The following is a 25,419-nucleotide window of genomic DNA, read 5'->3' on the forward strand; positions in this document are numbered from 1 at the left end:
GATTAGAAAGATATAATTAAGTATTGGGATTGGATTGTTTAGCATATATTGATGTTGTTAAGTCGATTATGTATAGATACAATTGATTTGGAGCCAAATTCAAAAGGAAATGCGGTGTTTGAGGATTGAGTTGGCCGTGGAAGTTCGAGGTAAGTGTTCGGTCTAACCTTAGCTTGAGGGATTAGGAGTTGAGTCTTATTTGCTATTTGCTTCTTGTTGAGTACGACGTATAGGCATGGTGACGAGTATCTATACGTTGGTGTCGAGCATGACCGTGAGTCTTAAATTGATATTGTTGTGTTCTTCAATGATAATACGGATGCTTTAATTGGCGATTCTCGATATTGAGAAAGGATTTAGTTTATTTTCGTGGAAATTACTTATGATTGAGTATTGGTGTTAACTGATATGAGTAGGAGTCGAGTTAAGATTGGTTATAGCTGATTCTCCATTTCCGGGACGTATTTACTTTTACTGTTGAATCCCTTGCCGGAATAGTGTAGTTTATTGTTGATCCCTTGCCGGGACACTTGGTATGGTTGTTGCTAAAGGGTATATATATATATATATATATATATATATATATATGGATCGGGTTGCAAGCCGCAATAGTATTAAATATGGATCGGGTTGCACGCCGCAACAATATTAAATATGGATCGGGTTGCACGCCGCAACAATATTAAATATGGATCGGGTTGCACGCCGCAACAATACTAAATATGGATCTGGTTGCACGCCGCAACAACGTTATATTGGATCGGTTTGCACGCCGCAATAATATTAAATATGGATCGGGTTGCACGCTGCAACAATACTAAATTTGGATCGGGTTGCACGCCGCAACAACGTTATATTGGATCGGGTTGCACGCCGCAACAATATTATATTGGATCGGGTCGCACGCCGCAACAGTGGTAAATGATAAGGGATCGGGTTGCGCGCCGCAACAGTATTATTATTGTTTGTTGTAGATTCTGAGTTGTTCTCTCATATTTCTCTTAAGTTCCTGCTGGATTTGACATTTTCCCCGTAGCATGTACCCCCCCTCCTATTTAAGTTGTTTATCCTATTATTTTCCGTTGTATATTATATAACTGCACAGGTTTATCTGGAGTCTGGTCCTAGCCTCGTCACTAACTCGCCGGGGTTAGGCCAGACACTTACCAGCACATGGGATCGGTTGTGCTGATGCTACACTCTGCACTATATGCAGATACCGGAGCAGTACTTGGGGAGCCAGCCTTCAGTCCATCCAGAGATCCCGAGGTAGTCCTGCAGGCGTCCGCAGGCCCGGCGATCTCTCCTATCTACTATATGTTCTGTTTTAACTTGTTTCCGAGACAGACTGTGTTCCCTTTTTCAAACACTTGTATGTAGTACTCATAGACAGTTCGTGATATTGTGACACTGGTTTCTGGGTAGAGGCGCATGTTGGCATTCTTGTACTGATTTTGGTATTAAATTAGACTAAGTCTTCCGCTTGATTTCATCTTTTGCTATTATTTAAATGTTGATCACCTGTTAATTCAAGTTGTTAAAAAGGATTGAAATGAAAGAGTTAGAATTTCTATATTTCTTGACTTGCCTAGCTTCTACGAGTAGGCGCCATCACGACCCCCGAGGGTGGAAAATCCGGGTCGTGACAAGTAAGATAGAAAATTATAACTAAGATTGATGAAGAAGTGACTATTGAATCTTCTTAATATATCACATAAATCATAAACATTATAAGAAAATGTTAATCAAGAGGGAAAAAGGCGAATTTTGTAATTTCTTATAAGAACAGTACAAGTAGATAATGGAATTGAGTTAATTATTTTAGGGAAGGATAATAATAGTTTTTAATTTTACAGAGGAATGAAAAACATGAATATGATAGAAAAAGAATAAAAGAATAAAATAATAACTAGAGAAGATAAAGAAAAAAAAAAAGAGGGATAAATAGTACTATCTACTATGAATGAATATGCATAAAAAAGTGATGACATTATATAACAGAATATTATCAAAATGGAAAAGATACTAAAAATTATAAGGAAAGGAAGGGCAGACAAAGAGAAAAAAAATAACAAGGGAACTTTAAAAATATCAAGAAAGTAATAAGAATATGATTAAATGAAAAACTTTTTTATTTGCTTCCTTCTATGAAATATATAAAATTGTGAAAGTAAAAACTTTTAAAAATATTTACTAGAAATCTTAATAACACAATTGAGATGGTGTATTACGTTTAAGTGTCTCTAACTGTGACCAAAGCGAGGTACACAGAAAGATTATGACAACCAAAGTACCTAATCCATATTTCTATCAACAAATTTCATCTAGAAGAAGAGTTGTTGTACTAAACACTTTAGATTTCCATTTGCTCTAAAGTTGCACATGCAGGCAATCTCCCTCGCCAGGCTAGTGTGATCTCTGTTACTCCCTTCAAAGACCCTGTGATTCCTTTCCCTCCACAATACATGCGTATACTCAGCATAGATCATCTTGAGGAGTTTAGCTGGTGGAGTTTTCCCCTTGGAGTATTGACAAACAAACTGGAGGTGTTCATTCCATGTAGTGTACTTTATGTTCTGAAGTTATGCCCACTGAATCAGTCTCCCCCATAGTTTTCTAGCATAATTACAATCAACAAACAGACGGTCTCTTGTCTCAGGATTGAATTGACATAGTACACAAGTATCATTCACATTAAGTCTCCATGTAGGAGACTTGAAATAAAAGCTGAGTTGGAGAATTATATGAAGGGAACAAAAAAAAAAGAGAGAGAAGAGAGATAGTAAAGCTGAGATGGGCAATTAATTAAATGTAGGGGAAAATGAGAGAAGAAAAAAAGTCTTTCTATGAAGCTAAATTTCAAGGATATTTGAATAGGTAATAAAGAGACTTTGCTAATGTACAAATCTCCAAAGCATCTAATACTCTTAAATTGCCAAAATGCATAAAGGGGACAGTTTAACTATTGAATAAAGCAAAAATGGAAGGGGAAAAAAGTCAAATGCATGAACTTTTTTATTGTTATCACACTTCATAAAAATAAATTATGAAATGGTTCATGCATTTGGTTATCGCACTTCCTAAAATAAATTATGAAACGGAACTTTTTGGCCATTGAATTATCCAATTCGGGATAAGGGAAATCTAAATAATTCAACAAATTCCTTAAACAAAAGCGTTTTCCACAACAAAACAAAATAAAGGGAGGGAACTCGCATATCAAGCGTCTAAAGAAAAATATAATAAAGTTGTTTCGCCAATATTTCTTATTTCTTAAACTTGGCGCGACAAAGGAAATAATAGATGTGTATTTTTTGCTAAGTTACAGTTCAAGAAATAAAATAATTAGTTTAAAGAATTCATTTCTCTCGTATTTTAAATGGTATTTCGTTATTGCAAATGGTCTATACCGCAATATACCGTTAAAGTCAGTTTGGTGCAGCATTCTTGAGCGAACAGGCTGAGCCCAATTCTCCTTTAACATTTGGGATCTTTAAACAAATAATCGATCATATTCACTGTTTATTTTTTTCTAGTCATATACATTGATTATACATAATTATATACAACAACAACAACAACAACAACAACAACCCAATGTAATCCCACAAGTGAAGTCTGGAAAGGGTACGCGGCCTTACTCTTACCCTGAGTGGGAGACTGTTTCCGATAGACCTGCGACTAAAGAAGATGGAAGAATCACTGATAGCAACTAATAGCAAGACATTATATTCAGAAAACTAAAACGAAAATAGCAATAGAGAATATGAAAGAAGTACCGATAGCAAGTAATAGAAAGACAATATTTAGAAAACTAATCCAAGATATCAATAGAGAATATGAAAGGAGTACTGATAGCAAACTAAGGAGGTACTGATGGCAAGTAACAACAGAACAAGATATGCGATAATAGCAAACTAAGGATAAAAGGCGTACCATACTAACACTAATACTATTGAACTACTGAAGACAAAGGAAAACGTACGACTACCTACTAACCTTCTACCATCATTCTCAACCTGAACACCCTCATATCCAGGGTCATGTCCTCGATTAGCTCAAGCTGTGTCATGTCCCGCCTGATCACCTTTCTCCAAGACTTCTTTGGCCTACCTCTACCCTTCCTCTTACCCCCTCCCCCCCAGGTCAACCTCTCACACCTCCTGGCTGGGGGCATCTGTCTTCTCCTTCTAACATGCCCGAACCATGTCAGCCTCACCTCTCGCATCTTTTCCTCCACAGGGGTCACTCCCACCTTGTCCCAAATAACTTCATTCCTAATTCTATCTAACCTACTATGCCCATAGAGCCATCTCAACATCCTCATTTAAGCTATTTTCATCTGTTGGACATGGGAGTTCTTGACTGGCAATCACACTATCCCATACAACAGTCGGTCTAACCACTACCTTGTAGAACTTATCCTTACGTCTCAATGGCACATTCTTGTTGCACATGACACCAAAAGCGAGCCTCCACTTAATCCACCCGGCTCCGATACGATGTGTAACATCCTCATCAATCTCCCCATAATTCTGAATTATAGATCCCATATACTTGAAACTCTCTCTCTGGGAATGACTTGCGTATCAAGCCTCACATCCCCGTCCGCTTCCTGGGTAACACCGTTGAACTTGCACTCCAAGTATTCTGTCTTGGTCATGCTCAACTTGAAACTCTTAGACTCAAGGGTATGTCTCCAGACCTCCAGCCTCTCGTTAACACCACCTCGCGTCTCATCAATCAGGACTATGTCATCTGCAAATAACATGCACCAAGGTACCTCCCCTTGAATGTGTCGCATCAATGCACCCAGTACCAAGGAATATAAAAATGGGCTAAGTGATGATCCCTTATCCAACCCCATCTCAACCGAAAAGTATTCAGAGTCTCCTCCTGTTGTCCTAACCCGTGTATTAGCTCCATCATACATGTCCTGGATCACTCTAATATATGCTACAGGCACTCTTTTAGCCCCCAAACATCTTCATAGAACCGCTCTTAGGACTTTTTCATAAGCTTTCTCTAGGTCAATAAACACCATATGCAAGTCCTTCTTCATAGCCCTATACTGCTCCACAAATATCCTCACAATGTGAATGGCTTCAGTAGTTGACCGTCCCGGCATGAAACCAAACTGGTTCTCGGAAATAGACGCACTCCTCCTCACCCCCCCTTATATCACCCTCTCCCAAATTTTCATCGTATGGCTTAACAACTTGATACCCCTATAGTTGTTGTAGTTTTAGATATCCCCAACGGAATCATCCTACTCCGCCTCCACTCTTCAAGCATCTTCATCGTCCTAAAAATGACGTTAAACAACATAGAGATCCATTCCAAGCTTGTCTTACCCACGCTCTTCCAAAATCCCACAGGGATCTCGTCTGGACTGGTCGCTCTACCCCTACTCATCCTACGCATAGCCCCTTCAACCTCCCCTACTCGTATGCGTCTATAGTACCCAAAATCTTGATGTCGCTCTGAGTACTCCAATTCACCCAGCACAATGCTCCTATCTCCCTCTTCATTCAAGAGTTTATGGAAGTATGACTGTCATCTCTGCCTAATATGTGCCCCCTCCAACAAAACTCTACTCTCCTCATATTTTATGTACCTCACTTGGTCCAGATCTCGGGCCTTCCTCTCTCTCACCTTCACCAGCATATACAATTTCTTGTCCCCGCCTCTAACCCCAATTTCTTCATATAAACGACCAAATGTCACGGTCTTAGCCGCAGTAACTGCTAACTTCTCCTCCTTCCTAGCCTTCTTATACCCCTCCATGTTAGCTCTCTTCTGCCCCTCGTCTATGCTCTCTACTAGCTTCAAATATGCCGCTTTCTTTGCTTCCACTTTCCCTTGAACCTCTTCGTTCTACCACCAATCACCTTTGTGGCCACCAGAAAAACCCTTTGAGACCCCTAACACCTCTCTCGCCGCCTCTCTAATACAATTCGATGTTGTAGTCCACATACAACTCGCATCTCCGCTACTCCCCAGGCCCCCATATCCAGCAACTTCTCCCCCAACTCCTAGGCTTTGTCCTTAGTTAATGCACCCCACCTGACCCTAGATAGACCAGACATAACCCTCTTACTCCTCGTCCACCTGAACTCTAAGTCCATTACCAAAAGCATATGCTGGGTCGTAAGATTAAAACTCGGGATGACCTTGAAATTCGTGCATAAACCTCTATCACATTTTCTACGGAGTAGACAATCAATCTGGGTCTTGGCCACCGTCCTCCGGAAGGTTATCAGGTGTTCCGCCTTCTTCGGGAAACACGAGTTAGCAATCACCTAATCAAAAGCTTTAGCGCACTCCGGTAACGAAGTACCTCCTCCGTTTCTATCTCCAAAATGAAAGCCACCATGCACACCATCATACTCCCCCCAGACAACCTCCCAATATGGCCGTTAAAATATCCTCTTATAATAAGCTTCTCGGTGGACGGTATACCATCCAAATCCTCCCAGAAGCGCCTTTTAACCTCCTCGTCCAAACCCACCTGAGGCACGTAACTGCTCATGTCACGACCCAAAATCCACTAAAGGTCGTGATGGCGCCTAACACCGTCATCAGGCAAGCCAACAATGAATGATTAACTTAATTACTCATATTAGTATTTTTAAAATCATAACTTTTTCATCAATTAAATAGTAAGAAATAGAATTTACAGGGTAAATAATAATATTTTCACAATTACAATAATGAACAACCCGCAAGCAGCCCCAAAACCCGGTGTCACAAGTGCATGATCATCAACTAGGATATATGATAAAATACAACATCTGTCTAGAATACAAATTAGACTGGAGAATGTAAATAACTCTGATGGAGACTCCATATGATGCGGACCCGTAACATGGGATATAGCTCACCTAAGTCCCCGCAATAGCCGCGCCTGTGCGCCCACAAGACCATTAGACATATATGTACCTGCACAAAATATGCAGCAAGTGTAGTATGAGTACGTAAATCAACGCGTACCCAGTAAGTATCTAGTCTAACCTCGAAGAAGTAGTGATGAGGGGTCGACTCCGACACTTACTATGGGCTAACAATAAAATACCGATATCATAATTAAGCATGGAATATGTAAAAATAGCTGAAAACCCAATAACAAGAAATAAGTAAACAGTTCTTTCACTGTTAGTATATCCCAAATTAATCCTAATCATTTAAAAAATTTATTTCTCAAGCCAATGAAACAATATCGATTATAATTGGACTCCAAGAATTTTTACGCACGAATTATGCCGAGGTCGTACGGCCCGATCCAACATACAAATATAAAAAATTGTGCACTGCCGAGGGTCGAACGGCACGAACCATAGACGCATCTATCTACTACCGAGACGTTCGGCCCACTCCACGAGAAGAGAAAATACTTTATAAACAGCCGATTCGAGATTTATTAAGAGGCTAATATTCAAAGAAACACCAATTCTCAATAACGGTCAAGTGACCCGTCCAAAATTCAAGTAAATGAAATTTAACCTTTTACAATTCCTTTATCAAGTTCCAATATGATTTAAGCAATTAAATTAACAAGTAGGGTGCAAACATCACAAATATAACATGGTCTGGGTCCTAGAATACCAGGACATAAGCATAACTAGTAGCTACGTACGGACTCTCGTCACCTCGTACGTACGCAGCCCCCACAAATAGAAGCACATATTAATTCAATTCACCTATGGGGTTAATTCCCTCTTACAAGGTTAGAAAAGAGACTTGCCTCGTTCCGAAATTTCATAGCCAGCTCCAGCGCCACTCTAACACCTCAAACCAATGCTTGACGGTCCAAAACTATGCAAACAATGTGCAAGCCAATCAAAATGTGTTCTAATACCCATAATTAATACATTTAAACAATTTCCAACTCCGCTTGAAAAGTCGATAAAATCACCCTCGGGCCCACGTGCCCGGATTCCAAAAAATTTCGAGAATAAACATTATCCATAACATTACGAACTCAAATATGTGATTTTTTTCCCAAGCTCGTATCCCATTTCGTGATCAAAATCTAAAAATACCAATTTCTAGGTTTTTCTTCAAAATCCCAAATTTCTACTAATTTCCATGTTTATATCCATATATAAACCACGTATTTAACTTCTAATAGGTGGGAATCACTTATCTTGCATTAGATGATGAAAATACCCCCTTGAAGAGCTCCAAAAATCGACCAAGTCGTGTGGAAAATGGGTGAAATGAACCCAAACCCCGTTTTAAAACCAGTCTGCCCAGCTACTTCCTTCATCGCATTCCCGTCACCTTGGCCGCATTCGCAAAGCCTTGTGACCACCACCCTTCGCGTTCGCGGTCCACTAGCCGCGTTCGCGAAGGCCAAACTGCTCCAGGACCCGCTCCCTCTTTCTTCTATGCGTTCGCGGCAGCCCTATCGCGTTCGCGTAGGCTGTTCCAGGCCCTCTTCCGTGTTCGCGACCCCTGTGTCGCGTGCACGATGAACAAAAATCAGCAGTCCAAAATCCTTCTTCTCGAACGCGGGAATCCCTTCGCGTTCGCGAAGGACAAAACCAGAACTAGCAACAGTAGCAGCCAAAACAGCCAGAATTGGTCCGAACCCCCCCTCCCGAAACACACCCGAGGCCCTCCGGACCCCGTCCGATCACACCAACTAGTCCCAATACATAACACAAACCTGCTCGAGGCCTCAAATCACACCAAACAACATCAAAACCATGAATCGCACCCCAATTCAAGCTTAATGAACTTTAAAACTTCAAACTTCTACATTCGATGCCGAAACCCATCAAATCACGTCCAATTGACCTCAAATTTTGCGCACAAGTCACATTTGACATTACGGTCCTACTCCAACTTCCGGAATCGGAATCCGACCCCGATATCAAAAAGTCCACTCACGGTTAAACTTCCAAAAACCTCCAACTTCCAACTTTCGCCAAATGACCCCAAAATAACCTACTGACCTCCAAATCTACATCCGCATGCGCTCCTAAGACAAGAATCACCATACGGAGCTATTCTTAGGCTCGGAAATTCCAAACGGACATCGATAGCATTAAAATACACTTCAACCCAAATTTATGAAATCCTTCCAAAATTCCAACTTTCCACAATAGTCGCCGAAACGCTCCCGGGTCATCCAAAACTCGATCCGGACATGCGCCCAAGTCCAAAATCATCATACGAACCTGTTGGAGCCTTCAAATCTCGATACTGAGGTCGTTTACTCAAAAGCCAAACCTTAGTCAATTTTCCAACTTTAACCTTCAGAAATGAGAATTTCCTTCGAAATCAACTCCGAATTTCCAGAAATTCAATTCTGACCACACGTGCAAGTCATAATACCTGAAGTGAAGCTACTCAAGGCCTCAAACCGCCGGACAACGCGCTAGAGATCAAAACGACCGGTCGGGTCGTTACATTCTCTCCTACTTAAACATATGTTCATCCTCGAACGTGCTAAGAACTGCTCCAGAGTTGTCTGAAATCACTGTTTAACCCCTTGAGCAACTACCCGTGCTACCACAACCTAGTTGAGCACATTGGCTCGAGTCAGTCTGAAGATCCTCCTTTTTATTTAGTCAAATAAGCCTTAGAGCCAAATTTCAACATCCGAAATTCTCTACCAGGCCTGTTTCCAACATACGAACACCGTATCAATCACTACACACTGTACCATAACATGATTATACACCTTTACCGAAGTCATACCATGCACCACATAATTCACATGACCATAATAACATCCTCTAACAACAATAGCCGAAATCCCATGAATCCGATGCCTACAACACACCTCATGACGCATGTAAGTCCTGTTCTAACTCTCGCAATACTGCCACGATGGAAGAGATACGTAAAAATTCATAACCACCTGCCGAATCAACAAATCATCGAGTCTCGCCTCCTGACGAGAACCATTTCCTCATTCTGAACTGAATAATGATACTTGCTCTTTAATATGCCCTTCATAACTCCCATCGCGCTGAATCCCAGGTGCAATAACCTCGTCTCACCAAGTACAAGCTGCTCCGGCAATAAGCCATCGCAAACACTATCCAAGATTCCATATGACGCCATCATTGCATCAATAAGCTACAACTTGAATATGACACATAAGGAAGAACGAACTCTGGAAAAGAAATATCCAGCCCGTGTGATGAATAAAACGGCCATCAAATGCTATGAGCCTTTCTCGGAGGCAAGAAACAGGACACCCAAAATAAATATAAGGGACCGTGCTTAATATCTCACTGTTGCGGTGTGCAACCCGAGCCAATGTGACACTATTGCAGTGTGCAACCCGATCCACACAAAATACCTGTGGCGCCGTGCCACCCGGTCCAAACAATATACCCGTTGAGGTGTGCCACCCGATCCGCTCATAACAATCAAAGAAAACACACGCCAAGCCGTAACGCTTATACTCACGAAATGTCCGAATATCAACTACAAGCACGCCAAAAGCATAATACAAATCCTGGGGAGATGGGTAGAACCATACGCTACGAAACTCAAGCACAACTAAGGTGCTGTGTATGATCTGCATCTCGAGAGCCATCCTGCTCACATAACATCACCGCTACGCGAGACCTCAACACACATGTGCGAATAATCAAGCCGTCTCACAACCCACATGGCACAATAGAGTATTACATGAAATAGCTGATGATAAAAACAACATCCAATGCCCGAATACTCCTCCATAAGAAATGCTATGCTGAATGAACACACCCGGCTGGTGTAGAGCACACAACCATATTTAGACCCATCGATGAACCTCAAGTCGATTCTGATCGTACCGTACTGGGCTAATAATCTTTCGAGGATCCACAATAACCCTTTTCTATGACAAATAAGAACAGTCATCAAATCCGGAACAAACTCACACGGTCCACAGCCCCAAAGAGTAGAATGCCTCTCAGGCATAAACTCTCGCATTTGCGATATTACCATAACCTCCACACTCGGTTTCAATCTTCAACAATCAAGTGACTAACATGTCACACTTATAAAAATCTCCCAGTGGGATACGCTCCCACGACCTTCCGCTCAGGTAGCAAAGTCCGCACATCCATACCACAAACCGTTCTAATTCTGTAAAGCAAATCAAAATCCGCAAGTCAATGCACAATGCCTCTTCCACAGAACACCATTCCTAGGTGACATTAAAGAAAATGCCTGCTTACTCTGGACATTTGAATTCACCCCTGCTCACCCGAGTTCGTGACATTCTATCAACACCGAACTGCAACCTTGACCTTCGACTTCCAATCCCCATGCTGCTCACTACACCTATCATGCCGCTATACGATAATATACGCATTCACCGTAACCTTTGAACTACTGGCGGAATAAAACACTTCATTGGCTAGAAACCTTTCACTTACTCATTTCAGAAGAACCATTGCAACACACAACTGAGCTCCCAGCCAAAGAAATACAAGCCTCTAGTCGCGATCTAAGCCGCCATAACTCTTCTGGAATTCATTTACACCCAAGGCCATTAGAATCAAATACCTCCCAAATCAATCAAATTATGGTGGATGTCAAGCCTCGCACGTAACGCCACAAATCATATATATAACTTGACATGCTGAAGGGACTGGTCATTGCCACCACCATGCCGATTCAACCATTGCTAACCAGACCAACTCCTTCTAATTTACTCTGGAATTGCCTTAGAAATAATAATAGCTCCATTCGAAATATAACGAACTCAATCCGCACTCATCTTGAGTGACCCCATTTCACGAGACCACATTATCTCAAAACCCGCGATTATCTCATATCCTTCTTGTGCGCACATTCGCATCTTCAAACGGTACACCCATTCTGATAATTCCTCTACGAATCCGAAGTTATTTCCTCCTATTTCTCCAATGCTGCACCGCAGACCGACAATAACATAGAACACTCCAAGTCCCTTTCATAATCCACTACAAAAGCTCGATACTTAACCACGCAATGGACTCGAAATCCTTAGGCACCGCACTTTAATATTTGAACCCACTAGGACCGTTGTTGAGAGTCACCCACTTTGACTTGTTCCCGAATATAGTCAAACTCCAAGGCCCTTCTAGCACATGAACACCCTTTCGAAGAAGCACCCGGCTGAATTACTTTCCTTTTACCTCACATCTACATGAAGCATAAACTCTGAGTCTTCCCAAAACCTGAACATGAACCGATAAGGCCAAATATAGCACGCATTCATCAAGTCCTTTGCTCGATTTACCATTGATGTTTTCTTTCCTTGGTGGATGACCCACCAATATGCTGATAACCAGAAACCTCACAAGTAGACAATCACGCAATGCAATCGTAGACGGTGGGGCTCTCCCACTTAGCTAGAAGCTACAATTACATAACCCTGGGACCCGCCAAGATTCCTTCTTCCTCATTGACATTATCTCGCACAATCGACCCGCCAAATTTCTCGAAATCTTCTTGTTAAACGTTTTATGAACATTCTGAATCACTAGCCACATTCACGTATTCGACCTCTTACTGGATAGCCAGTAGAATTCTTCGTAGAAGCTTCATAAACATCACGCAACCGCTAACCTGCTCACAGGAGGTAACCCACCTGTGGAAATTCCATGCCGACATCTTCCAGCAACGCTGCACTGGGTACAATTACTACGAAATCAGTAAACCCTCCTGAGCCCGTGCTCATTCACCAGTTGTACAAGTCCGTTCACTCCCCATTGACATCAACTAAAGGTGCGACAATACATTCCAATCCGAAGTCATGTTGCATTCCCCTTCGTATCAAGCAAACTCCTTTCTGTCGTATCTAATCTTCCTCAGTATAGCAGCCAACATTCCAATTAAGTTCGAAGACCTAGTCACTGTCCACCATGAATCCCAAATCACTCTAAACTTTCCTCAAGGCGTGTAGCTATCCTACCACAGAACCCATATGCTACTCTGCCACTCCCCTACTTTGGTCAAATCCTCTCCTTTAAGTAACTACTCGACTTTTTCTTCTCACACTTGGCCTTCTAGAAATTTAACCACCGCAAGACACCTCCAACATGTCCTTCCTCGTCCTTCGCTGCCCAATTGTTACCTCAAATCCGAATCCCTCTCTGTAACACTTGAGCTAATAAATTGCCACCAACTCTAAGCCTCCTAGAAGATCATCCTTCTCGAGCCATCAATATTATAAATACCCATTTGATTCCGAAATCGCTACACTCTGCTATCTCTAACAACCGCTTCCCCGGCACCATTTCACAATACCCTGCCCCGAAGGAAAATTGATGAAGACCATAACACTGGCAAACTTAATTCATTCAAACAATGACAACGACACCACATCACAGATGAAAATTCCACCACGCTCAAAAATACCAAGTCTCGTTACTCCATCAACCCAAACCTAAACATTTATAGTCCGATTGCCTTTCCTCCACCGGAACTAAATGCCGAACCTCTAAGATGTGAACTGAGAAATCCTCCTTTCAAGTCATTCACTGCCTCAAAACATAAACAAATACCCCACCATTACACCAACACTGTGCGATAACAACGTCTGAACATCATAGCCATCTACGCGTAGCCTCGACCCCATCGAAAATACAGCTATAAACTGAAATGACAGAACATCCTTCCGCAAGAAGACGATAATAACTTGCTTGAATGCGAAGGGAGAAACATCCTCAACACCGTACAAGAATGAATAGGAAAGAAATAAAGGCATGATCCTCGAAGGAATCAAATCGCATGATAAGGAATCAAGAAGGGGGGTGCTCCTAACAGCCCTGTAGCCTCTCGAAGATAAGTACAGACGTCTCCGTACCGATCTTCAAGACTCTACTAGACTTGCTCATGACTTGGGAGACCTAAGTGAACCTAATACTCTGATACCAAGCTGTCACGACCCAAAATTCACTAAAGGTCGTGATGGAGCCTAACACCGCCGTCAGGCAAGCCAACAGTGAATGATTAACTTAATTGCTCATTTTAGTATTTTTGAAATCATAACTTTTTCAACAATTAAATAGTAAGAAATAGAATTTACATGGTAAATAATAATATTTTCATAACTACAATAATGAACAACCCAATATGGTAAAATACAACATCTGTCTGGAATACAAATTAGACAGGAGAATGTAAATGACTCTGATGGAGACTCTGTGTGCCGCAGACTCGTAACATTGGATGCAGCTCACCTAAGTCACCGCAATAGCCGCGCCTCTACGCCCACAAGACCACTAGACATATATGTACCTGCACAAAATGTGCAGCAAGTGTAGTAAGAGTACGTAAATCAACACGTACCCAGTAAGTGTCTAGTCTAACCTCGAAGAAGTAGTGACAAGGGGTTGACTCCGACACTTACTATGGGCTAACAATAAAATACCGATATCATAATTAAGCATGGAATATGTAAAAACAGCTGAAAACCCAATAACAAGAAATAAGTAAACAGTTCTTTCACTGTTAGTATATCCCAAATTAATTTCCATCATTTAACAAATTAATTTTTCAAGCCAATGATATAATATCGATTATAATAATGACTCCAAGAATTTTTACGTACGAATTATGTCGAGGTCGTACGGTCGGATCCAACATACAAATATGAAAAGCTGTGCACTGCCGAGGGTCGAACGGCACGAATCATAGATGCATCTCTCTGCTACCAAGGTGTTCGGCCCGCTCCACGAGAAGAGAAAATACTTTATAAACAGCCAATTCAAGATTTATTAAGAGGCTAATATTTAAAGAAACACCAATTCTCAATAACGGTCAAGTGACCCGTCCAAAACTCAAGTAAATGAAATTTAACCTTTCACAATTCCTTTATTAAGTTCCAATATGATTTAAGCAATTAAATTAACAAGTAGGGTGCAAATATCAAAAATATAACATGGTCTGGGTCCTAGACTACCCGGACATAAGTATAATTAGTAGCTACATACGGACTCTCGTTACCTCGTATGTACGCAACCCCCACAAATAAAAGCACATATCTATTCAATTCACCTATGGGGTTAATTCTCTCATACAAGGTTAGAAAAAAGACTTACCTCGCTCCGAAACTCCATAGCCGGCTCCAACGCCACTCTAACACCTCAAACCAATCAAAATGTGTTTTAATACCCATAATTAATTAATTTAAACAATTTCCAATTCCGCTTGAAAAGTAGATAAAATCGCCCTCGGGCCCATGTGCCCGGATTCCGAAAATTTTCGAGGATAAACATTACCCATAACATTACGAACTCAAATATGTGATTTATTTCCAAGATCGTATCTCATTTTGTGATCAAAATCCAAAAATACTAATTTCTAAGTTTTTCTTCAAAATCCCAAATTTCTACTAATTTTCATGTTTAAATCCATATATAAACCATGCATTTAACTTCTAATAGGTGGGAATCACTTACCTTGCATTAGATGATGAAAATACCCCCTTAAAGAGCTCCAAAAATTGCCCAAGCCGTGTGGAAAATGGGTGAAATGAACCCAAACCCCGTTTTAAAACCAGTCTGCCCAGCTACTTCCTTTTTCGCGTTCGCGTCACCTTGGCCGCGTTCGCGAAGCCTTGTAACCACCACCCTTTGCGTTCGCCGTCCACTAGCCGCATTCGTGAAGGCCAAACTACTCCAGGCCCCGCTCCCTCTTTCTTCTACGCGTCGCGGCAGCCCTATCGCGTTCGCGTAGGCTGTTCCAGGCCCTCTTCCGCATTCGCGACCCTATGTCGCGTTCGCGATGAACAAAAATCAGCAGCCCAAAATCCTTCTTCACTAATGCGAGACTCCCTTCGTGTTCACGAAGGACAAAACCAGAACCAGCAACAGCAGCAGCCAAAATAGCCAGAATTGGTCTGAAACCCCCCGAAACACACCCGAGGCCCTCCAGACCCCGTCCGATCACACCAACCAGTCCCAATAGATAACACAAACCTGCTCGAGGCCTCCAATCACACCAAACAGCATCAAAACCATGAATAGCATCCCAATTCAAGCTTAATGAACTTTAGAACTTCAAACTTCTACATTCGATGGTGAAACCTATCAAATCACGTCCGATTGACCTCAAATTTTGCACAGAAGTCACATTTGACATTATGTTCCTACTCCAACTTCCGAATTCCGTATCCGACCCCGATATCAAAAAGTCCACTCCCGGTCAAACTTCCAAAAACCTCCAACTTCCAACTTTCGCCAAATGACCCCAAAATGACCTACGGACCTCTGAAGCCATATCCGGACGCGCTCCTAAGATTAGAATCACCATACAGAGCTATTTCTGGGCTCGGAAATTTCAAACAGACAATGATAGCATTAAAATACACTTCAACCCAAATTTATGAAATCCTTCCAAAATGCCAACTTTCCACAATAGGCCGAAATGCTCCGGGGTCATCCAAAACTCGATCCGGACAAGCGACCAAGTCTTAAATCATCATACGAACCTGTTAGAGCCTTCAAATCTCGATTCCGAGGTCGTTTACTCAAAAGCCAAACCTTAGTCAATTTTCCAACTTTAAGCTTCCGAAATGAGAATTTCCTTCCAAATTAACTTCGAACTTTCCGAAATTCAATTCCGACCACATGTGCAAGTCATAATACCTTGTGAAGCTACTCAAGGCCTCAAACCGCCGAACGACGTGCTAGAGATCAAAACGACCGATCGGTTCGTTACAGCTAACTACGTTCAGAGTATACCCTCCCACGACTATCTTAATGGCCATCAACCCGTCATTCACCCTCTTAACCTCAACCACTAGCTCCCTTAGATCCCTATCAACTAAGATGCCTACCCCGTTCTTCCTTCTCATCCTCCCTGAATACCACAACTTAAACCTATGAGCCTCCCGAGCCATGTTCCCCACCCATCTAGTCTCCTGGACACATGATATGTTAATTCCTCTTATGGAGAATCTTTGCTAACTCTATAGACTTTCCCGTTAAAGTCCCTATGTTCCATGACCCTACTCTCAACCTAGAAGGTCCCTTACCCCCTGCCACCCTTACCCTCTACCCCTGCTCCCCCCGAGGGCATGACCTCACTCTATCATAGTTCGTCGCGGCCACTAGACCAGCAAAAAGCTACAAAAAGAATAGACTAAAAAAGTAACCTCAAGGTACACAAGGTGCTAATAAGGGATACAGCTAAGCAGGCACAAATTATGTATTAGCTATAACACTAAAGTAATTGACAGAGACAAATATAGGCAGGTAATTCTAACTAAATACAATTTAGAACAAGATAATGTAGATGTAAAAGAGATAGGCAAGCAAAATATACGGATACCACAAATACCAAAGACGGAACGAAAGAACCTGGATCGAGTTTTCGTGAAGTACGTCGGATCTGCTCAAGAACATTGACAGTCCTGCTGCTATATGATTATACACATACAATACATAAATTATACATATATTATACCTCCACCAGCTATATTTAATTTAAGTGGTTGAATGAGCGCCTATTTAAGTAATCGTGTTAACCATGAAATCACTTGAGTATAAGGATGTTCAAGGAGTTTGTAACGATTTTGAGCTATTTTACTCAACATACCAAGATTTTGATTGATTTTTTAAATTTATTATCGTATCAGAGTTAAACTTTAGTGCAACTGTTTTTCTAGAATTCTTATCGCTTTGAACTTATCTTTTTCAATTCAAGTCCACCAAGTTGCACTAGCTTTTCTCTCTCTCAATTCAAACAATCAAGCAACTAATAAAAGAAATATTAATCACCGTTTAACCCTATCATATATTAGTACATTCATATCTAGAGAACAAAATAAAAGAAATATACACCATGGTCACATATTAGATCAATTGTATTCTTGTTGGCATAAAAGCAAATTCACTTTTTTTAGGGCAAAAGATAGCGAATAAGTTATTTTCTTCTTTTAGTGACAAGAATTACAACATGACTTTGAGAAAGAAGTGTCTTTTTGACCAACAAAAGAAGTGGTGTAATGGATGTGACTGTTTTTCCCTTAACCAGAGGTTTCGAATTCGAGCCCTGGGTATAAAAAATCCATGGTAGGGAGCGCTTTCCCCGAATGCGGTCCTACGCGGCGCGAATCCGAATATAATCGGACTCCACCCCGAATGTGACCTTTTGTTGTGCGGTTATTATTAAGATGTGAAAAGAGAATGATTATTAGTCGAGAGAAATTCAAGAATGTCAAAAAGACAAAACTATAAAATATCTAGTTTCTTTTTTAAAAAAAAATAGGGGAGAAAGAAAGATGGAAAATGTGGATATTTGGAACTAGTGAAGGAAGTGAGAGCTCACTAAAAAAAGGCGATGGGAAACCAGTGGCTCAGGTCTGACAAGACCTGTATATGCGCGCATCAAATTCCAAATCTTTCTCTTGCATCCACAAAACCTTTTGGCTATGGGTTTTAGGCTGCACCTCAAATGGGGTTTCTCTGTCCAACCTCCTTTCTCCCCCAACTCAGCATCAGCATGGCCTTCTTCACATTCTTGTGAGTAACTCTCAATTACTTGAATCCCCATTTAGCACTCTTTCTTTCTTTTATTTGAATTGCTTGCTTTGAGTACATCAATTTATGTGCTAAAGATTGTAAATAGCCTTTTTTATTAAATCAATTTAGCTTGCTTTGAGGCAAAAGGCCCCTAGGAAGAAGTGGAAATGTGTTGATTGATTAATCCATTACTCACAAGTAGGAGTGGCAAACGGTCGGGTCGGGTCGGGTCGGGTCGGGTCGGCTATGGTTCGGGTCGAAAACGGGTAATGAAAAAGGATAAATTATCCGACCCGACCTATATTTAATACGGATAAAAAACGGGTTAACCGGCAGATAATATGGGTAACCATATTATCCATGACTTCTTGCATATGATCACTTTTGGAAGAATTCTTAGTCTCCCTAACTTGAGGAACCCCAATTTGAGGCTTTACAACCCCAGTTTGAGGCTTTACAAATGTAAAAGTTAGACCTATTGGTTATCCATTTTCTAAATGGATAATATGGTTCTTATCCATATTTGACCCGTTTTTAAAAAGTTCATTATCCAACCCATTTTTTAGTGGATAATATGGGTGGTTAACTGTTTCCTTTGAATCATTTTGCCACCCCTACTCAGAAGTATCTTCATGCCCATGTCTTGTTTCATAATGATCAACAACTGTGTATAATAATACTATGGGATTTAGTATCTTTAGTTCAGTTGATCCAGTACCTCTGTGTTTTGATCACACACATTAGCTTATTAACAAGAATGTCTTACTTGCATATTTATGCCCTTCTAGCAAGTTGGATAAGACTTTAGATTGGAATAGTGGAAGATGTTTCCCCTCTGTACCCTTTTCCTTCCACGATGGAGGCGGATCAAAGATACTTAAATCAGTACTATTATGCCCACTAATCTCTGTGACAATTAATGCGAACATACAACAACCACTAAGCCTGGAAAGGAGGGTTGCGATAGGCTACTAGCCAGTGTAAAACTAGCCAATTTCATGATTAATCCTCACAATTAATGTGAACATAGTGTATGTATATTAGTTGAAATTATTCAACTTTGTATATAGGTCAAGCTGAATGAGAATGATGACTAGTCTAATGGGAATCTCTCTGATGACTAGTCTAATGACAAAATAAAAAAATAAAAAAAAGCTGAATGCAGTAGGTGGCTCGACCCACTGCCCATAAACTACATTTATCTGTGCTCCATCCACTTGATTCCAAAAGGGCGTAAAAAGGTTCTCCTTTTGATCTAATGGAATTTTGAACATGTTATCATTCTAACCGGTAAGAGATGAATTACTTAAAAAGTAATACTCATAAAGGGTATTTTGTCGTATATATGTTCTTATGCAAGTATTGCTAATACACGTATGATATTACTAATAAAAAGAAAAGGAAACCGGACACCAGATTATTAAGAATTTAATGTCACGGATTATTTCGAACAGTTTAGGTTACTGTACAGACCTTAGTTCAGACTGTGTTACCATAATCGAATTATACCCCAATTCTGTTAGCGTGCTGTTGCTTTATGATTCTTATCTGCTGCTTCAACATTATTTTGTGGGCAAGTTTACGTCCAAGGTGCAACCAATAAAAGTTTCTTTCCTCTACTGAAATGTTCAACATGACGTATAATGAAGCTCCACTCTTGTCTCTATTCTTTTCTGATTGAATGATGAATGGTAGTGGATGCTACTGGATCCTTTGTCATTGCAATAGTGTAGTATGTGACAAACAAACCATATTATATAAATGAATCCAATTATATGGGAAACTTGAACGATTTGGAACTGTTCCTACCAGTTCTGATGCATATTTCTTAACTTCGAGAGAGTACAGAAAAATCCTTACTTCACTTGAAATTTATTGAGAAATACTGTAGGTGCATCAGATTACCTTATGTTTTATTGTAATTGGATATAATCGAAAAAATCTTGTCTCTGGCAATATTGATCTGTAGAGATAATCAATTAAACAATTTGATCTTCTCGTCCTTTTAACATCTCATGTTCAGACCAAAAACAGTTGTCCTTGTCAGCGCAAATAACTTATACGTTCCGGGAATCAACTATCCTTTCATCCTGGTTCATCGTTAATTATAAAAGATTTGTCAGATAGTACGATATGAAAACTTGTATTCTTTTACATGCTTAAGTAATTTTGGATTTTGTTTCTGCTTGAAACGAGGAGATGCAGATACAGTCTTGAAGAAATGTAGCAATTCAATGATGTAACTTTATGAGATGTTTCTTCAATCTGGTCTGACATGCCTTTGAACTAAATAGATCTGAACTTGTCATTTAATTATATATACTTTATCTGCATCTTTGGTTGGAAAATCTAATCGCTTGTAATGGATCTAAGCCAAACCATTGGTGTAGTGGCTCCTAATCATAAGCAGAGCTAGTTAGTCAAGTCACTTTTCATTGACGGAAGAACCCACACAGGGACTTTTTATTGATTACAACTCATCTTCATCTACAGTCAAAGGAAAGGAGGCTTTATACGATCCAGCTCGGTCTCTCAAACCTTTTATCAACGGGGACTGTGAACCTTCACATAGTGATCCTTTCAGAGTGCGGACTTGTTTATCTGACCCCCAACTGTGGACTAGTGATATATCAGTTACTACAGAAATAAAGGTTTGTTCTTCCCTTGTTAGAACTAAAGCCTGTCTTAAGGGAGTATCTTTTTTGCCTTTAGTCTGTTTTCTAAATTGCATGTCATTGCTTACTTGTGCTCTCTCTCACCAGACACGAATCGGCAGAGGATCCCCTAGCAATATATATGGAGATATTGGCAGTGATAAGATTGGGATATCACCTGACGGGGAAAAACCATTATATTTAAACACAACCAGAGCCCCTCATTTTAGTTTACTAATGAAAAATATTGATTTGCTGGAAAACATGTTTGCTGATTCAGAGATGTCAAGATTAGAAAACAATATTCTGGTGCAACTAGAAAAGCTTGGAGCTTTAGAATTCTTTCATAGTCGTCTCTCAAGAACACTTCATTCTACTTTTCCTGAAGTGCTTGACGTGCCAAGGGATCTTATTGAAGAAATTGAAAAAGATGACCTTGTTGGAAATGGAATAAATAAGGTAGTCGTACGTTCTAGAAAAAAGCAAGAGCGGAAGTCAAGAAGAAACAGAGCATCCGGAATTGCTAATGACATTATTACAGTGCATCCACATACCAAAAACATCCAGGAGGATATGCAACAGCCAAAGTTTTATTCTGGGAAAAGAACACATGCTTCTAGAAATAAAAGACAGAAGATTGCTAAGAATGAGGCAGAAATGTCAAGAGGTGTTAAGGTTGTCACCAATTTTTATTAAGAGATATTGTATTACAGTTCTTACAGATTCTGAACACATCTTAATTTAATTCTTTGCTATGAAACAGCTGGTGGCAGAACTGGAAAGAATCAGGTCAATCCTTGAAGAAGAAACTGGTCGAGTAGCTAGTTTCAGTAGCTGGGCAGAAGCTGCTGGAGTTGAACAGAAGGAGTTGCAGCACCACTTGCATTTTGGTTGGTATTGCAGGGATGAGCTTCTGAAAAGCACACGGTCCTTAGTCTTGTATTTGGCAAGAAACTACAGGGGGCTTGGAGTGGCATTTGAAGACTTAATTCAGGTTAGTGAACCAAGTCTTAGCGAAATACCTTCATCAACTCTTCATTCCCATTTTAGGCATAGAGGTGGTAGCACGATTGCACCGTACTGCTTGAAATCCCAATTTTCTACCATGTTAGGAAGTAGAACTTTGGAAATTGATATGCAAGCTTACCATCTGAATCGCCTTTAAGAGCTCCACCATATGTTGGAAATCACTTTGCTCTCCTGATGCAACCCTTTTGCATCAAGTTGCTTGCACATAGTAAAGAACAAAAGCAAGATATTCACAATTAAATCAGGATAATAGAAACTCTCTTAGGCACAATCCTTATCATAGCCAGGAAAATAACCACCCCAAAAAGAAACAAAGAAGGGCACTCAAGGGTGTGGCCTAGTGGTTAATGAAGTAGGTTGAGAACCATGAGATCTCAGGTTCAAATTCCAGCGGAGGTAAAACCACTAGAGGATTTCTTCCCATTTGTCCAAGCCTTGGTGGACATAGTTAGGTACTTGTGCTGGTGGAGGTAGCAGGTATCCCGTGGAAATAATCGAGGTGCACGCAAGCTGAACCGGACACCATTTCCACTGTTATAAAAAAAAGAACAAGGATGCTCATACTGTCATCATACCTTTGAATGTGATTCAGCACAGAAAACCAACCCAAATTACTCAATAAGGAAAAAGTGCATCTTTTCAGGGAGATGTCATGCTGATAAAAATATATGCGATCATGTTCAAGGACCCTAACATGACAAAAAAAAAAGAGAGTCAGATGTGAACATTCTCCGTGAATGGCCAGAAACTAGACTATGAAATAATAGTCCGTTTCTCTTTTATCAGATATGAAGGATCTTCATGAATGCTCTAAAACTATGCCATCAGTCTGCTTCTATTTTAACAACTTCCATACAAATGTTGTCCCTTGCTTTACAATTACTAGATTGGTACTAAGACTATTTCCTTACCAAATTGTCTGATGATAGTTCTTCCAAAGTATTTTTCAAGTTTTCCCTTCATGCATATACAAAGATATATTGTTAGCATACACCACTGCAAGTATATGTCAATAGAAGAAAGTACATACCTACCGCTAGCTTAAAGTATATGACTATCTAGTAACTAGCTAGACCCGGTTAAAGAGGAAAACTACTGACTGCTGGATGCTATTTTTCATTTTGGAAAGCATAGTAGCTGAAATATTTACTTTTTTTATCTTTTAATTGTGTTTCTACAGGCTGGGAACATGGGTGTGCTACAAGGTGCTGTAAGATTTGACGACACTAGGGGATACAAATTCTCAACTTACGTTCAGTATTGGATAAGAAAATCTTTGTCAAAATTGGTGGCTCAGCATGCTAGAGGGATCCGAATTCCCGTATGTAATTTCCTTTCTGGGATATTTTACTCATCTTCTTTCAGTTTCATGTAGGCATAACAAAGCTTTATCTCTTTTTCTTTCCAATGGATTCATGCAGTTCACTATATGCAAAGCAATAAATCAAATACATAAAGCTCGAAAAGCTCTCAGTAGGAGCCATGGAAAATTTCCAGGTGATAATGAAATTGCCAAGTACACGGGTCTATCCACGGCTAGGATTGCAATGGCTAGTAAATGTCTGAGAGTTGTGGGTTCAATTGATCAGAAAGTTGGAGACTGCATCAGTGCAAAAGTTTTGGTAAAAATCTGATCCTCCTTTTTTCTTTTCTTCTCCTCTTTTCTTTGTTTTTCCTGTTAAACAGTTGTGTTTATACCCTTTGATTTGGAAACTTTGAAATACCTATATTTGTTTCTCGACTAGTTTTGGGATAGAGGATAGTCGTTTTTTTTTGTTGTAAGTTAAGACGTAATGTCAAACTGTGCCAGTTGGAATTATAATGAAGGAAATGCCTTTCTAGCTTGGTTTATGATCTATTGAGAAATACACTCATATGACGTAGTGAAAAGACAGCTTGCAAAACGCGAATAAACTTATTTCTTCTCGCATCATATCCTTTTTTTATGGTAATTCTTCTTGCATCATGTCTTCGTTTGGAAAAAGTAGAAATGTACCTTAAGTACTCTATGATAAATCATTATCTTTAACAACTAGCCTTTCCCGCTACCATTTTACTTTTTGGACATCACTCTCTTCTAGATAAGTATCTTAATTTCCCTGCTAACCTTTTACCTTTTGGACATTACTATCTTCTGGAAAAGTATCTTAATGCTATTGAATCATTGCTTGGCAGGAACTCACACCAGATAAATCAATTGTAAGCCCAGAGGAATCTGTCATGAGGGAAGACATAATAGACAACATGTATGCTCTTTTAGAAAGCTTGGATCCAAAAGAGCAGCAAGTAATATATTTTAGGTTTGGTCTTGAAAATCATCAGCGCAAATCCCTCGAGGAGATTGGGAGGCTTTATGGAGTAAGTAAAGAGTGGATTAGGAGAATAGAACGAAGAGCTCTCACAAAATTGAGAAGCGCGGATTGTTTTCAAGATTTAACTCATTACTCTGTATAGTTCTAGACATTGCATAGCCATAAGCATTTGTATTTACCAATCTGTAAACTTGATCGATCATCGAGTAAATTTTTCTTGTATACTTCTTATCTATAGAGTAGTCATATACCATAAGAACCTTGTATTGTTTACATCTTGTAAAGTTTAAAGACATGTGATAAATAAATTTACTTCATTGATTGTCAGCATCAGCTATCAGATGACTAATTTCTATCTCTATAGTATGTATTTGTACCATGGCTTTTGTACCATAAATGACAAGCTGGCCAACAACCTGGCTTTTAGATGGTAACTCAGAACTTTGAATCAGAGACATTTATGCATTCAACTCAGTGATGGTTTCTATATTTGAGGTCCCAAATGGTTTTGTACAACTGGACACTCAGCAATTTGTGATATCAGAGTAATGACACTGATTTTGATGTCAAAAGTATATACTCCTAGGATTTTGCCCACGTTGCAACATAACAATGGCTGTATCTATAGAATGTTTCCATATTTCAAGATCTTGTAGTTGGATGATTCACAGTGTGTTGGTTACGGGTTCGACCAAGCTAATAATAATGGTCTTAGCTTTATATTTGTTTTAAGAAATTTATTGAGTATGTACAAATAATGGCTCCGCCTCTAACTTCAAGTTCTAACACTTAAATCCTCTTCAAGTTTCTTAACAATAACATGTTTTTGGCATGCCTCAGACTTAAAATGTATCATTAAAGTGTCTCTTACTAACGGTTTAAATTTTTAAATATACTTACATACATAATCAACATGATATTAGGACAGGCAAAGAATCTATATTCTCACTGTCACCC

The 25,419-nt window shown here is 40.0% G+C and overlaps 2 protein-coding genes across 2 annotated transcripts; one reads left to right on the forward strand and one right to left on the reverse strand.

The window, feature by feature from the left end:
• Positions 1 to 3,428: 3,428 nt before the first annotated feature.
• Positions 3,429 to 4,228, reverse strand: LOC109241471. The gene is made up of 3 exons (XM_019408211.1): positions 4,000 to 4,228; positions 3,648 to 3,712; positions 3,429 to 3,491 (listed from the first exon to the last, which is right to left on the reverse strand). Exons 1-3 carry the CDS (start codon positions 4,226 to 4,228, stop codon positions 3,429 to 3,431), a joined length of 357 nt encoding a protein of 118 aa, XP_019263756.1.
• Positions 4,229 to 18,200: 13,972 nt separating this feature from the next.
• On the forward strand, positions 18,201 to 24,789 carry LOC109241479 (RNA polymerase sigma factor sigC). Its single transcript, XM_019408217.1, has 7 exons — positions 18,201 to 18,467; positions 20,961 to 21,118; positions 21,230 to 21,796; positions 21,885 to 22,115; positions 23,331 to 23,471; positions 23,572 to 23,772; positions 24,326 to 24,789. Exons 1-7 carry the CDS (start codon positions 18,377 to 18,379, stop codon positions 24,602 to 24,604), a joined length of 1,668 nt encoding a protein of 555 aa, XP_019263762.1. The 5' UTR covers positions 18,201 to 18,376; the 3' UTR covers positions 24,605 to 24,789.
• The last annotated feature ends 630 nt before the right edge of the window (positions 24,790 to 25,419 follow it).

Source organism: Nicotiana attenuata, unplaced genomic scaffold (assembly GCF_001879085.1).
Source record: "Nicotiana attenuata strain UT unplaced genomic scaffold, NIATTr2, whole genome shotgun sequence".
Taxonomy (NCBI): domain Eukaryota; kingdom Viridiplantae; phylum Streptophyta; class Magnoliopsida; order Solanales; family Solanaceae; genus Nicotiana; species Nicotiana attenuata.

Excerpts from the sequence above, each read along its gene's own strand:
- LOC109241479 (XM_019408217.1), top strand. The coding sequence starts at position 18,377 with ATGGGTTTTAGGCTGCACCTCAAATGGGGTTTCTCTGTCCAACCTCCT. Across the intron at positions 21,119-21,229 it reads CAGTTACTACAGAAATAAAG|ACACGAATCGGCAGAGGATC; the intron begins GTTTGTTCTTCC and ends CTCTCTCACCAG. Across the intron at positions 21,797-21,884 it reads AAATGTCAAGAGGTGTTAAG|CTGGTGGCAGAACTGGAAAG; the intron begins GTTGTCACCAAT and ends GCTATGAAACAG.
- LOC109241471 (XM_019408211.1), bottom strand. The coding sequence starts at position 4,228 with ATGCGAGAGGTGAGGCTGACATGGTTCGGGCATGTTAGAAGGAGAAGA. Across the intron at positions 3,713-3,999 it reads GTTGAGAATGATGGTAGAAG|TTGCTATCAGTGATTCTTCC; the intron begins GTTAGTAGGTAG and ends TCTTGCTATTAG. Across the intron at positions 3,492-3,647 it reads GAAACAGTCTCCCACTCAGG|ATCCCAAATGTTAAAGGAGA; the intron begins GTAAGAGTAAGG and ends ATTTGTTTAAAG.